The sequence below is a fragment of the Penicillium angulare genome (assembly GCF_028827245.1).
Source record: "Penicillium angulare strain IBT 27051 chromosome Unknown utg000005l_segment0_segment0, whole genome shotgun sequence".
NCBI lineage: Eukaryota > Fungi > Ascomycota > Eurotiomycetes > Eurotiales > Aspergillaceae > Penicillium > Penicillium angulare.
In genome coordinates, this window is record NW_026623164.1 from 3,003,758 (window position 1) to 3,017,589 (window position 13,832).

The 13,832-nt window shown below is 49.1% G+C and overlaps 3 protein-coding genes across 3 annotated transcripts; all 3 read left to right on the forward strand.

Annotated features, from left to right (window-relative positions):
- Positions 1-2,995: 2,995 nt before the first annotated feature.
- On the forward strand, positions 2,996-8,183 carry N7478_008460 (60S ribosomal uL3 domain-containing protein; the record flags this gene model as incomplete). The annotated part of the gene is made up of 12 exons (XM_056924674.1): positions 2,996-3,173; positions 3,248-3,534; positions 3,595-3,774; positions 3,836-3,928; positions 4,004-5,864; positions 6,322-6,358; positions 6,608-6,616; positions 6,690-6,721; positions 6,797-6,854; positions 6,955-7,111; positions 7,190-7,863; positions 7,928-8,183. The coding sequence occupies 12 exons, from the start codon at positions 2,996-2,998 to the stop codon at positions 8,181-8,183; spliced, it is 3,822 nt and encodes a 1,273-aa protein (XP_056777400.1).
- An 828-nt stretch (positions 8,184-9,011) lies between these two features.
- Positions 9,012-9,945, forward strand: N7478_008461 (uncharacterized protein; the record flags this gene model as incomplete). Its single annotated transcript, XM_056924675.1, has 2 exons — positions 9,012-9,468; positions 9,692-9,945. 2 exons carry the CDS (start codon positions 9,012-9,014, stop codon positions 9,943-9,945), a joined length of 711 nt encoding a protein of 236 aa, XP_056777401.1.
- A 1,388-nt stretch (positions 9,946-11,333) lies between these two features.
- Positions 11,334-13,603, forward strand: N7478_008462 (SKN1/KRE6 family beta-glucan synthesis-associated protein; the record flags this gene model as incomplete). Its single annotated transcript, XM_056924676.1, has 6 exons — positions 11,334-11,962; positions 12,024-12,201; positions 12,257-12,358; positions 12,415-12,940; positions 12,999-13,476; positions 13,552-13,603. The coding sequence occupies 6 exons, from the start codon at positions 11,334-11,336 to the stop codon at positions 13,601-13,603; spliced, it is 1,965 nt and encodes a 654-aa protein (XP_056777402.1).
- Positions 13,604-13,832: the final 229 nt, after the last annotated feature.

The following is a 13,832-nucleotide window of genomic DNA, read 5'->3' on the forward strand; positions in this document are numbered from 1 at the left end:
AGTGGACTCACAGGAAGCAAGCTATGCGCGCGGCTGATATCTGTTCGCACAAAGTGGAGACCAGGCCCAAAATGCCCGGAACACGCTGACCGAGTGCCCCGGTGCCCCCTGATTGTGTTTGAGAGTTCGCGCGCGCTGCTGTGTTAGAGGCTGTTGCTGCTGTGGTGGGTGAATAGATAGATAGATAGGTTGCTGGGTACTGCAGGGATTAGGATTGGGATTGGGGACACCGGATCCGACACAGACGGAGATTGTGTCATAGGGAAGGAAGTTAGCTGGGTGGAGGTTGATGGTAGTAGCGGTGATGGATATTGTGCACGCTGAAAATTTCCAACGACTGTGTAACCCACGCGGAGGGATCTACGCTCATTTATTCTTACAGTGGGTTTTGATTTTTTGGGTATGTTCGTTGTTCTGAGTATGTGGAATTATGGGTTTTGGTATTCCGTGTTCTCGTGTTGGGTACTTCGAACGGGGAATTTAGGTATGGAGCGTCAGTGGTCGGGATCAATGGGTCAATAGATCAATGCTTGGAGTGCATGTACTGTAAAATCAAAATATTTTATTTCAATAATGAACTGTGAATATGAACTATTTAAGGAACTTCTTCTGCTGCTACTAGTATTAAGTGTGTTTCACAAAATCTAAGCCCAAGTGGACTACGACGTAACGGCCGGCGGCTCGGCTAGGCAAACCCTTAGAAAATTAGGGGAATAATTTATTTGGGGGCAAAAAAAGGAAAATCAAAAATTGAAGGGGAGGAAAAAAAAGTCAAATGGAAAAAAAGAATAGAAAAAAAAGAGCGTGTTGCGTATCCACGGGGCAGTGGATCCACATCCACCGAGTTCCAGGCTGACGACATGGTCGTGCCGATCGAAGGTTCTGCTGGATGCGGCAGGGGAAGCAGAAGCAGCAGCAGAGGCAGAAACAGAAAGAAATTCAGGAATCGGGCGTTTATGTTGGGGGCAGGATGATTGGATTATGCTGCGAGAGAGAACTACCGAATCCGCCAGGAACTTGAAAGGGGGTGTGAGGTGCATTGTCACATCTCCACTATTGGGGCCAATGTGTATCAAGATCATCGTCAGACATCGATTGGTATGCGGCGGGAGAGCTGTGGCTTTGTGGCTGAGGGATGGTCAGGGCTTTGAGATGAGTAACGGGTTAAGGGAATTGATCCCGGAAAAGACAGAAAAGACACGGAAGAATTCAAGTTACTAGTACAGTAATCATTAGTTAGTCCAGTAGCTGGAGTGGAGTTGGGCGTGAGTTTAATTAAGAACAGAAAATGATGCATATATTCCGGGTTGTGGAGGGGAGGAAGATCAAGCAATATATAAGGGAAATGGATCAATCGAAGAGAATAAAATTATAATTATAATTAAGAATATACATACATAATAATGTAATGTAAAGTAAAATAAAATAATCAAAAGAAAAAGTCCCCTTCAGAATCATCATGACGGAAGGGGCGAAATGCGCTAGTGGAGGAGACTCCCGTGGTATGCAAGTCAACCCTGCAGCTGTCGGAGAAAACATAAAATAAAAATCACAGCAAAGGGAGAAAAAAGCAAATAATAATAGAAATAGTTTCTCAATTAATTCCAGAGGGTTCAAGGATAATTATTTAAATTATTATAAACCCCCGTATCATCATCATTCAGGTCACAGATCGCAAGGTTGGCAGGGTCACTCGACAGCTGCATGCTGCACGATGCCGGGTTTGGGCTGAGTTGGCCGTGCAGCCGGAAGAAAATAGCGGAGGTGGACTTGCTTTCCCCCCCTTGTTTGACTTGGGCCAGTAGCGACACAGGGGGCAGGGATCTGGGTAGCTAGCCCATGGCCGCACGGTCCAACATACCGGGTCTTAGCTTAGGCCCTTGGCCGCGTTAGGCTAAAGTCGGAGTGGCACGGAGAACAGTCACACTAGCGCTCTTTAGCACGACCACGGGGGTGCCCACCCCGAGGGGGGGGAAGGACCCACTGGGGCGCCACTTGTCCTAACCGGGGGTTCGTAAATCATAAATAATTCTATTATTCGGGAAATACTTAATAATTCTTAATTGCCCTCTTCCCTTGCCCCCCAAAATATATATACCTTCTTCAAAGTAATGGATGGTACCTAATCTGGGTGAAGAAGGATATGCCCGATAGTCTCACAAGGAAATCAAACCACGTAACAAAGTATAATAATACCCCAAAAATGACCTATATAGATCGGAATAGATAGCACAAAGTACCACGCCCCCACACCGTTTGATGAAAGCCCAATCCACGGCATCATAACCGCCTCCAGATCAGCCCCACTCCACTAGTCTGTTCTGAGCCGTCAGCTCCTCTCTGTGGAATTTTTGGGTTGATTTTTTGATTTTTTAATTTTTCCTTTTTTCTTTTTTCTGTTCGTGTGGGTTGCTTGCTTGTTGCTGGTGTCTGTGGTGACGGCGGACAGCTACACAACCACTAGCGCCGCTTGGCAAATTTCACACCTTTCCTGCCAGCCCCTCGACTCTTTTCCCCTTCCCCCGATTCTTCTCTAACACCTCGTTTAACCCTATACACGTCTTCTTCACTTCATCCACTCTTCCCTTCCCCCCTTTATATTATCTCTTGCTTTGTCTTTCCTTCTCCCCCCATTTGTTCTCCGTGTGGGATCTTTCCCCTCCCCACAAACTTTCCCCCATTACAACCTCTCCGTCTTTTCCCCATCCATTCCTAGGAGTAGGCGCACGAACCAAATTGCGGGTGCTCATCCTTCGGATCCGTTGCGACCTGGTGTCGCAGACGATTTTTTTAATTGCATGAATTTGCGATATTTGACGCGAAATTAGAAGCAGCTATCTTTTCTTTCCCCTTCAGTCCACTTGCCGGCTCGTTCCCCGGTATCTTTTCTATCGTCGCCCTGGTGGATTGCATCATTGTGTCGCAACACTCTCTGACACTTGGTCGCAACACATCTGGATATAGTATTGCAACTACATCCCACCCATTGTGAGCCATGTCTCATACTCAACCTTCTCCGACTGCGAGCGTCGCTCAGCACCATGCGCACATGGCGGCGCATCCGCAGGTCAATGGTCATATGCAGCCGATGCCCGCACAAGGACAGAAAGCTGTGCCTCTCACCACTGCCCAGAAGATTACAGCCCTCAATGAGTCAGTCTGGCTTCAAATTGGTACGCATTGTTCCTCACTACCCTCACGCGACACTATGATCACGGAAGCTAATCTTTTATTTTCTCGTCTACAGGAAGCATGACTGAATTGATGGGGGATCTGGATGGCTCAATGAACGCTTACGAGCAGGCTCTGCGCCATAACCAATGGTCTGTGCCAGCTATGAATGCCATCTCATGCATCCTCAGAACCAAGGAACAATTCCCCAAGGCGATCGAATACCTCCAGAACATTCTGAAGCTGGATCCAGCTAGCGGTGAGACCTGGGGGAGCTTGGGACACTGTCATTTGATGATGGACAACTTGCAGGAAGCATACACCTCGTATCAACAGGCTTTATATCACCTTCGTGATCCTAAGGTAAATTCACTCTCTTTCACTTTACTTGCGGCATTGAACACAGCTCATTATTTTTCTCAGGAGCCTAAACTTTGGTACGGAATCGGAATACTCTATGATCGCTACGGATCCCTGGATCATGCCGAGGAAGCTTTCTCCCAGGTTATGCGCATGGCTCCGGATTTCGAGAAGGCCAATGAGATTTACTTCCGTCTCGGTATCATATACAAGCAGCAGCAAAAGTTCAGCCAAAGTTTGGAGGTAGGCTACCAAAAAAAATCCTTACAAAACACTAGGATTCAAGTTACTAACACGCGACAAGTGCTTCAAATACATTGTCAACGACCCGCCTCGCCCTTTGACTGAGGAGGATATCTGGTTCCAAATTGGCCATGTTCACGAACAACAAAAGGATGTAAGTTTTGAACGTTCCCAGGTTTGCCAAACGCCTTTGGAAAACAAATTCTAACGACGGCATTGTTATCTTTAGTTCGATTCCGCACAAGCTGCCTACCGTCGCGTCCTCGATCGCGATCCTAACCACGCCAAGGTTCTCCAGCAGCTCGGATGGCTCTACCACCAGCAGAGCACTAGCTACTCGAGCCAGGACAAGGCCATTGAGTTCTTGGAGAAGTCTGTCAGCGCAGATAACACCGATGCTCAAAGTTGGTACCTTCTGGGTCGTTGCTACATGTCGCAGGCCAAATACCCCAAAGCCTACGAAGCCTACCAGCAAGCTGTCTACCGCGACGGTCGCAACCCAACCTTCTGGTGCTCGATCGGTGTACTGTATTACCAGATCAATCAGTACCGCGATGCGCTTGACGCCTACTCTCGCGCTATTCGCTTGAACCCTTACATTTCGGAAGTCTGGTATGATCTGGGTACTCTGTACGAGTCCTGCAACAACCAGATTGCCGACGCCCTTGACGCATATGGCCGTGCTGCGGACCTCGATCCCAGCAATGTTCACATTAAAGCTCGTCTACAGCTTCTCCAGAGTCAAATGTCTGGCTCCGCTCCCCAACAAGGTTCCGCGCCCGCGCCCCAGCCGCAAGATGTCCACCCACAGGCATATCAAAACGGTGTCGGTCAACCCCCAGCTCCTCAGTGGGGTGCTCCAGCACCTGTTGGCCCACCACCTCAGGCACCTGCACCTCCCCGCCATGTCGCTGATTGGAACCGAGGTATCAACGATCTTACATCTGCGCCTCCTCCCAGTGGTCCTCCTCCCGGCATTGAGGCCCGCGACATGCCTCGCATCCCCGGTGTGGCTCCACAGGCCAGTCCTCGCCAGGAGCCTGGTCGCGTATTCCCTGACCCTGCTCGTGGGCCGCCTCGTTCCCCAAAGATGGGTGGTCCCGCTGGTTACCCTCCCCCACATACTCTCCCTCAGTTGGGAAATGGACCAGCCCCCGGACATGAACGTGCCCCTAGTAGCGGTCCCGGATTCAATGCTCCTGCTCGTGGCCCTCTTCCTCCAGCACCTGGCGCTGCTCCTCCCCCACCTGGACCTAACACTGGAGCTCCTCCTGTTGGTGGAGCCCCTCCCCCATACCACCGCCCCTTCAGTCCCCCGACTGAGATCCGTCCTATCCGCGATGAGCGTCCTCCTTCCCCTAGCGCTGGATACCCCCACCAGAACTACCACCCCGGTCCTACTGCTGGTGGCCCTGGCCCTAACCCCCCTCCTGGCCCTGGCGTTAACTCAACCGGCATTGCCTCGGGTGCTCCTGCACCTGCTGCCGCTGCCGCCGCCGCTGAGGCTGCTGCCCGTGAGCGCGGTGAAGATCGTCCCACCTCTGCCATGAAGCGTGGCCGTGAGTGGGAAGAGTCTGGTCCAGTGAAGAAGCTGGCAAGTGATGAAAACCGCGCTCGTCTAGATGATCAGAATAGCCGCCGTGCAAGCCCTCCAGCCCACATGCCATCTCCTGGTGAGATGCAGCGTCGTAGCTCCTCTGAAGCTCGTCGTGAGGATGCTCGCCGAGCTAACGAGAACTATCACCCCTCTGAAGCTGCACACCACCCTCCTACTCTGCCTTCCATTCAGAGCATGCCACCCCACGCCCCCGGTGGCCCCAGCCTCCCTCCAATGGCTGAAAGCTCTGTCCCTCCCTCTAACGGACCCCCATCAGCTCCTCCATCGGCCAATACCCCGGTCAAGGAGGAAGCACCTCGTCCTGAGCCACCTTCCTCCCACGAGCCTCCAGCTCGTAAGATGGATGTTGACGAGGACTACGATGACGAAGTGGAAGAGGAGAAGAAGGTCAGTGCCGCGGCCAAGGATAGCCCGAATGGTAGTGCCGCTGGCGCCGCCAATGGAGCTGGCGTTGCTGGCAACGGTCGCCCGGGTACCCCTTCCAAGCAGGAGTCTTCTTAAACTCAATTAAAAAAGATGAAGACTTTCTGTTAGTTCTGTGATAACCTTTTCTGTTTTCTTGGCGCTTTCTTGGCTATTTTCTCTTTCCCCTCTATGTCCTTTTTACCCCTCTTATCTCCTTTTCTATTTTCTATCTTGCAATTGCGTGATGTATGGTATGAATTTGTCTCCTGTGTTTTGGCCTACTCTCATCAGCCAGAGGGTACTGGACTGGAGAGTGTGGCCATGTGCCTGTATTCGTTCTCTTACTGCTTGATGAATTTCCCAGTTTCCTTTTCCTTGTGAATGTTCTATCTACGATGCTAAAAGCATCTTTTTGACAGTCGATTTAACCATATTTAAATGAACTCTATCCACAAAAGAATCAACTGTACAGAAGTTAATAAAACTCGTAGTTAGATACAAACTCTATAACTAACAGTATGTAGACCCTCAGCGGCACCTGTTAAAAGGCTTAAACAGCGGGTATATCACGTGTGCACTTGAAAATTATTACGTAATACGGCCCGGCAGCTGAGTGTGGACACTTTTCCCGTGAGACAGGACATCCACGTGACTCCACGTGATGATACCACGATTCGCAAAAATTGGTCGCTTATCCCAAATTGGAACCCGCCTCGCTTAGGTCAGCCCACACTCGTCTAGCGTGCAAAATACACCTTCCAACACTTTTAGATCGTCACTCTACCACCACGACGACTAACGACAACACAGGGTCAAGATGTGAGTCGCCCACACCATACAATCGACGCAAGATACCATCGAATCCAATTGCTAATTTCTTTTACCTCAACAGGAGTCACCGGAAGTACGAAGCTCCTCGCCACGGTTCGTGATCAACCTCCATCTCCGACGAAAAATTCGACATCTCAGTGTGCGGTTTTTACTAACTCACAATTACAGGCTCTCTCGCCTACCTCCCGCGCAAGCGCGCTGCCCGCCACCGCGGAAAGGTCAAGAGGTGAGTGATATGTTCTTTTCGCAATACGCAGCGAAAGAAATTGAAGATTTTTTTCTTCTTGCGGAGAACATGTTATACTGATATAACGTTTGTGCGACAGCTTCCCTAAGGATGACGCCAAGAAGCCCGTCCACCTGACTGCCTCCATGGGCTACAAGGCCGGTATGACCACCATCGTCCGTGACCTTGACCGTCCCGGTGCCAAGATGCACAAGAAGGAGATCGTTGAGGCCGCTACCGTCATCGAGACCCCTCCTGTAGGTTTCCCAATACGCCCAAACGACAGCAGAAAAAAAAATTCTTCCAACCTCTATTCTAACATACTTTTTTTCTAGCTCGTTGCCGTTGGTGTTGTCGGTTACATCGAGACTCCCCGTGGTCTCCGCTCTCTCACCACCGTCTGGGCTGAGCACCTGAGCGACGAGGTCAAGCGTCGCTTCTACAAGAACTGGTACAAGTCCAAGAAGAAGGCCTTCACCAAGTACGCCAAGGGCCACGCCGAGTCCTCTGGTGCCTCCGTCACCCGTGAGCTTGAGCGCATCAAGAAGTACTGCACTGTCGTCCGTGTCCTTGCCCACACTCAGATCCGCAAGACCCCCATCAAGCAGAAGAAGGCCCACCTTATGGAGATCCAGGTCAACGGTGGCTCCGTTGCCGACAAGGTTGACTTCTCCCGCAACCTCTTCGAGAAGACCATCGACATCGACAGCATCTTCGAGAAGGACGAGATGATTGATGTCATCGCCGTTACCAAGGGTCACGGTTTCTCCGGTGTCACCAGCCGTTGGGGTACCACCAAGCTTCCCCGTAAGACCCACAAGGGTCTGCGTAAGGTCGCCTGTATTGGTGCTTGGCACCCTAACCACGTCCAGTGGACTGTTGCCCGTGCCGGTCAGGACGGATACCACCACCGTACCTCCTGCAACCACAAGGTCTTCCGTATCGGTAAGGCCAGCGATGAGGGCTCCGCCTCCACCGAGTTCGACATCTCCAAGAAGCAGATCACCCCGTATGTTTTACTCTCCTTCTCCTTTACCACGTTTTCTAAACTCAAACTAACATTTTCCCTTTAGCATGGGTGGTTTCGTTCACTACGGTGAGGTCAAGAACGACTGGGTTCTGCTTAAGGGCTCCGTTCCCGGTGTTAAGAAGCGTGTCATGACTCTGCGTAAGACTCTGTACCCCCAGACCAACCGCAGGGCCACCGAGAAGGTCGACCTCAAGTGGATCGATACCTCCTCCAAGTTCGGTCACGGTGCTTTCCAGACCTTCGAGGAGAAGAAGCAGTTCATCGGTACCCTCAAGAAGGATCTCGTTACCGAGGTCTAAGATGTTTCTATGTTTGGTTGGTGGTAGTGCAACGTATTTTCAAGTTCAATCAAAAAAAGCGAACAATACTTTTACGAACGGTAGTTTGACTTTCTTGTAATGGATGGCATGTAGTGTTTTTTGTATTTGCTAGGCGTCTGGTGTACTGGAGTACACGTATCTTGCTTGATTAAGAATGCCGAGATGATCCAAAATTATGTTATTACTATGTATTAGACATAAAGTCTAGCCCATTTTGCCCGGCTCTTAGTTGGTAGTACTAGCACTGAACCTGAACAGTTCATTGTCTTTGGCCGTGCAAGTATGTACAGGTGGGCTTGTAGACGCAGACCTCGGGACTTCCAGATGTCTACATATACCTCCAGGGCTACCTTGAACAACATGTTTTACCCTAACGTTCATATCATTGATTTAAAAAATATAGTTTCGCGTCTTTCTAGGCATGAAGACTAAAGTTCCAAGGTTTATTTATTTAGAACTCCCGAAGTCAGCCCTGGAGCGTTACATAAATTCAATCAACAATGTAGACGTATATTTTGGACAAACTCACCCGGACAAGAATATACAGTGCCCAGGGAACCCCAGGGCTTCCAGCATCACCAAGAATCAATTCGAATATATTTTGCGACTAAACCCAATTAGACATCTTCAAATTCCAATGGCTTGATAAAATATTGAATTAAAATTCTATCCATACATAGTATTCTCCACCTTCTACCACAATCTCCCCAGCCAGCTTTAACTCCATACAACATCCATGCGGGCACCACAAATCCATTGCGTCATCCCACTTTTCCAACTGCACCAATTCACCAAAACTTGAACCAGATGCTCGCTCGTTCTTCACCAGCCACCTACGTCTCCCGACCTCGAGCTCTCCTCAAAAACCTGAACACCCCCACTTACAACTATCGTATCCTCCACAATCTCGCCTTCTACATTACACGCCCACGCCCACGCCCACGAACCCAACCCACGACACCGCACCCTCGCCTCACCCCACGATCGCACACAATCCCACGACACTTACCCTTCTCAACATCCACCACCATGGCCTCCGACGACGCCTACATGGATTTTCTGAACAAAGCAAACGCCGATAAAGATGCAGGTGCAGGCCAAGCCCCGGCGCAAGGGACCCAAACAAAAACAGTCGACACCTCGTTCAAGCTTCCGGCTTCCCTGAAGGACGTTGATATCTACTACGTCTCCGATGCAGATGAGCCATTTGAACCTGTTCTCCTACGCTGGGAGGGTGCTGCAAAGGGTGAATGGCCTAGTGCTGGTATGTATTTTCTCTCTCTTTCCCTTCCGATCCCATTCCTATCCTGTCCTGTCCTGTCCTGGTCTCCTACATGTACGGGGCTGCCAGGCCCAAGGGAGCGGGGATACCTCCTAACAAATAACTCCCTTTACATATCATTGACTTTAACTATTACCCTTAATACCTACCTATGCGGCTCAGAAATGGATCTGCTAACGCGTTTTTTCTTCTTTTCTTGCTCCAGACGCCTTTTCCTCCTTGATTTCGCCCAATAAAGATATTTCGCAGGGGATTTCTACGCTCTCTCATTCTTCCTTCGATCCTAAGAATCAGTATAGCGAGGCGGTGGAGGCGGTGCGTGCTGCTGCCTCGAATAGTGATATTAAGGTTTACCGGGTTGAGATTACGAGTACGAAGCTGGAGTACTTTTTAGTTGCGCTGGATGAGAGTGAAGGGGGACGGGTTATTGGGTTGAAGGCTAAGGCTGTTGAGTCTTAGTTGTGCAAATTTTCAAGTTGCTGGCAGAGAAGGCCCGCGATATTATAAATATCTTTGCTGAGGTGTCATATATACTCGGTGCTGATGGACGAGGTTGAAATATTATCTTCGGTTATCATTTTATAGCTATGTTGGGTTTGATGAGATAGGTGAAGTTTAATTGTAATTGTATTGGTTTGAACTGGTATCATTTTTCTCTTTATTTCGGTATATTGATTCTACTGCTGAGAGTATTGTATAGCTAAGAGCCTAAAATACATTTGGTGAGTGCATTTGTCACTCTTGAATATCATGACATTCTGGTAAGGGAGGCCCATGTTAAAGGGACGCGTGTTCGGGAATGGCAGCATCTTGAAAACCGGGATGGTGAATTGTGAAGTGCATGATTCTTTCATCAGCTTGAGTATAATATTGTGATCAATCGAGGAGCGAGAATTAAAGAAATGGGATGTGATGGAGCAAACATACTGACTGTACTCCGTCCGTTGTTGTACAGTAAGGGTTAGAACCGAGATCTGACTATTCAACAATTCTACCCTCGCCCGCACTCCCAAGGTAAACATGGCTATTGGCTAAATTCATGCCCAGGTGCTCAGATGAGCACTGAGGATACCGACAACCTAAGATTCCAGACGAACGGCATTCATAACTCTTCATTCCTCGCTGCCCCGAGAGGCCCCTGGGAATGTGCCTCCACCCTACAATGGCCCTTTACCCGCCAAAAGCCTCGCGCGGATGATGGCGCCAACAACAGCATCCTTTGTCCCAAGAACCTGACAATAATGGCTTTGAGAATAGTAAAGAGTATAGTGTGATGAATCGTAATCTAAAAAAGCTCGTCTAATTAATGATGCTCTTCTCATATGAAGCCGTGAACTCATACTATACGGCCACCGACGCATACCACGGGTTGCCCCTTGAGAGGTCTATCATTCCTGTCCCCCCATGCACCCAAACAACAATCTCAAGGCGCAATCTAGGCTCTTCTTTTCTTCTGGTACTCTCGGTGTTCTTTTCTCTTCTGTTCAAACAGTACTCACGCTTTGACAACCGGCTCGACTTGCGTTTGGGACATTGGATAGAATCCAAGTGGTCCTGTCCACTCTTTCGCCTCTAGTGCGCTCGAAGACTGTTTCGCTGGATCACTCGGTATACGGGATAATAGATCAGATTCTGTTGCTAGGATTCAAGTGAACTTCGCGGTGATCATCGATTCTAACCTGAGCTATTTACCCGACGACACGACAAAAAGCTTGATGCAAGAGACACGTACATTGTGAATCGGTCGATTGAAAGAAGGAAAATATATCTCGACGAGACTGGTCGTGACAATTTAGGTTAGAGAAAAAGAAACAACCATACTACGGAGTGTTAACAACGAACACACGATGTCAGACCGGGACTCAGACTCATCACTGAGACCTGAAACGGCTCCACACATTCGACTCAACTCAGGCCGACAAGACCCTTTCGTCGAGTCAAACGAAGGCTATGCACCGCTTACAGGCCGAACAATCCCGCGACCCTTGACACCGGCTGTGGCTGAGCTCCCAGCACCCGTCGGTGTACAAGGTATCTCACCCTATGGGATTGTTGCTCCTGAGTCGTCGGAGTTTCTCCTCCCTCCACGGTTAAGACCTAGCGCACGGGATGAGAACGAAAGATCTGGCTCGCCTGATCGATGGTCAGCGGCTAGATCGAGTATTAGTTCAATCAGTCATGAGAGCCGGTTTCATATGGATCCGTTTGAGGACTCGAGGGCACCTTCTACGCGTTCTGGAAGTGATGAATATGATGTCAATACGCAGACTGTTTCGGAGAAGTTCAACATCACGCCTTCTGATGGGTTGTTACTTTTTCCCGAAGATGTCGAGAAAGATGACTATATGCATAATCCCGATCCCATGGACAAGGATCGCGACTGCGACATGTGCAATCGCCGTGGTATTTTGAACATGGGTGGATTGGCTTTGTTGACTGTGGGAATTTTAGTTCTGTTTATTGGATACCCAGTGATGTAAGTGTGGTACCTGAGTTGCTGATATATGATCTCACGGCTGACTCAATAAATCTCTTAGTACATGGTTGGAAGGTGCACTTAAAAATCAAAGTGTTTGTCGACCTGGCGACACCCTTTGTCTCGAAGTTGGCGACAGGCCACTTCTGAACAACATTCGACATGGCTTGATTGATCCGGATACACCAAAGGATGCTTATAAGAAGAAAAGCGTGGAGGGGAAAGAATTGAAGCTGGTGGTATGTTTATCATGTTGGTGTCTGTAACGTTGACCCCGAACTAATGTTATAATAGTTCTCGGATGAGTTCAATATGCCTGGGCGAACATTCTACGACGAAGACGATCCATTTTTCCAAGCGATGGATTTATGGTACGGTGTTACCATGGATAAAGAGGTTAGTGTTGAGTTGAAGATGCATTAATGGAAATCGACGATACTAACCGGCCGCAGTGGTACGACCCAGATGCAGTGACCACGAACGAAGGAGTCTTGGAACTGCGATTCGACAATTTCAAAAATCACGATCTTTCATACAGATCTGGTATGATCCAAAGCTGGAACAAGCTGTGCTTCAAGGGAGGCCGGCTAGAAGCCAGTCTATCCCTCCCAGGTGATGGACACATCCAGGGTTTCTGGCCCGGTTTCTGGGCAATGGGCAACCTCGCCCGCCCCGGCCATGCAGCCACGACAGACGGTCTTTGGCCTTACAGCTACCACGATGGCTGTGATGCCGGTATCACACCAAACCAGAGTTCTCTAGATGGAATAAACTTTTTGCCTGGCATGCGTCTGCCAGGATGCACCTGCCCCAACTCAGATCATCCATCTCCCGGCCACGCTCGCAGTGCTCCTGAGATAGATGTGATTGAAGGTAGCACCGCACCTCTGAACGGAGATGAAGGAAGCCCTTTTGTCGGAAGTGCCTCGCAAAGTTTACAAACTGCCCCCTTTGACCTCTGGTACATGCCAGACTACGGTAAATCATCTCACTCCTCATACTCAACTTAATCACAATAAACTTACCATTCCAACAGACTTCACCGCTGTCTACGACTCCCGCGTTACAGAAATCAACGCTTACCGCGGAGGACCCTACCAACAAGCAATGTCAGGATTAACCAACCTAAACTCCCGCTGGTATAACGGCACAGAGTACCAATCCTTTGCCTTCGAATACCACCCCGGCGACAAAGGAAATGTGACCTGGTTCGTTGGCGCGGACAAAACCTGGACCATGGACGCTCGCTCCATCGGACCAAACGGTAACATCGGCCAGCGCATGGTCCCTCTCGAGCCTATGTCTATAGTCCTCAACCTGGGCATGGCGGATAACTTCGCGCCTCAGAATCACAGCATTAGCCAATACATGCCTGCCTACCTTCGCGTGGACTATGTACGCATCTACCAGGACCCAGACGATGAAAGCATTACCTGTGATCCACCAGGATATGAAACGACCCAGTACATTGAGGATCACAAAAAGGCGTACATGAACCACAACTTGACTAATTGGTAAGTTTTTCTTTTTTTGAAAATTTCCCTTATATATATATATTTAATGAGCTTTCTTACTAACTTTATCTTCAGGGCGGATACTGGGTATGAATGGCCTAAGAACAGCTATATGAATACATGCTGAGGGTGGCCACTGTTGACATTGTATCCTGCGTCGTTTTTAGCGGGCATTGTGTTTTGGCGTTTGGGGGTTTGGGCATCTTATTTTTCTACCTATTACCTATTTATATTCGGGTGTCTGGACACATTACCTCCATCTCCTATATTATTCTATCATTCATTTCAAAAAATTTCGAGCATTTCTTCTGTACTTCGTATGCATCCATCCATGTTGTCATTGTATCTAGCTCAAG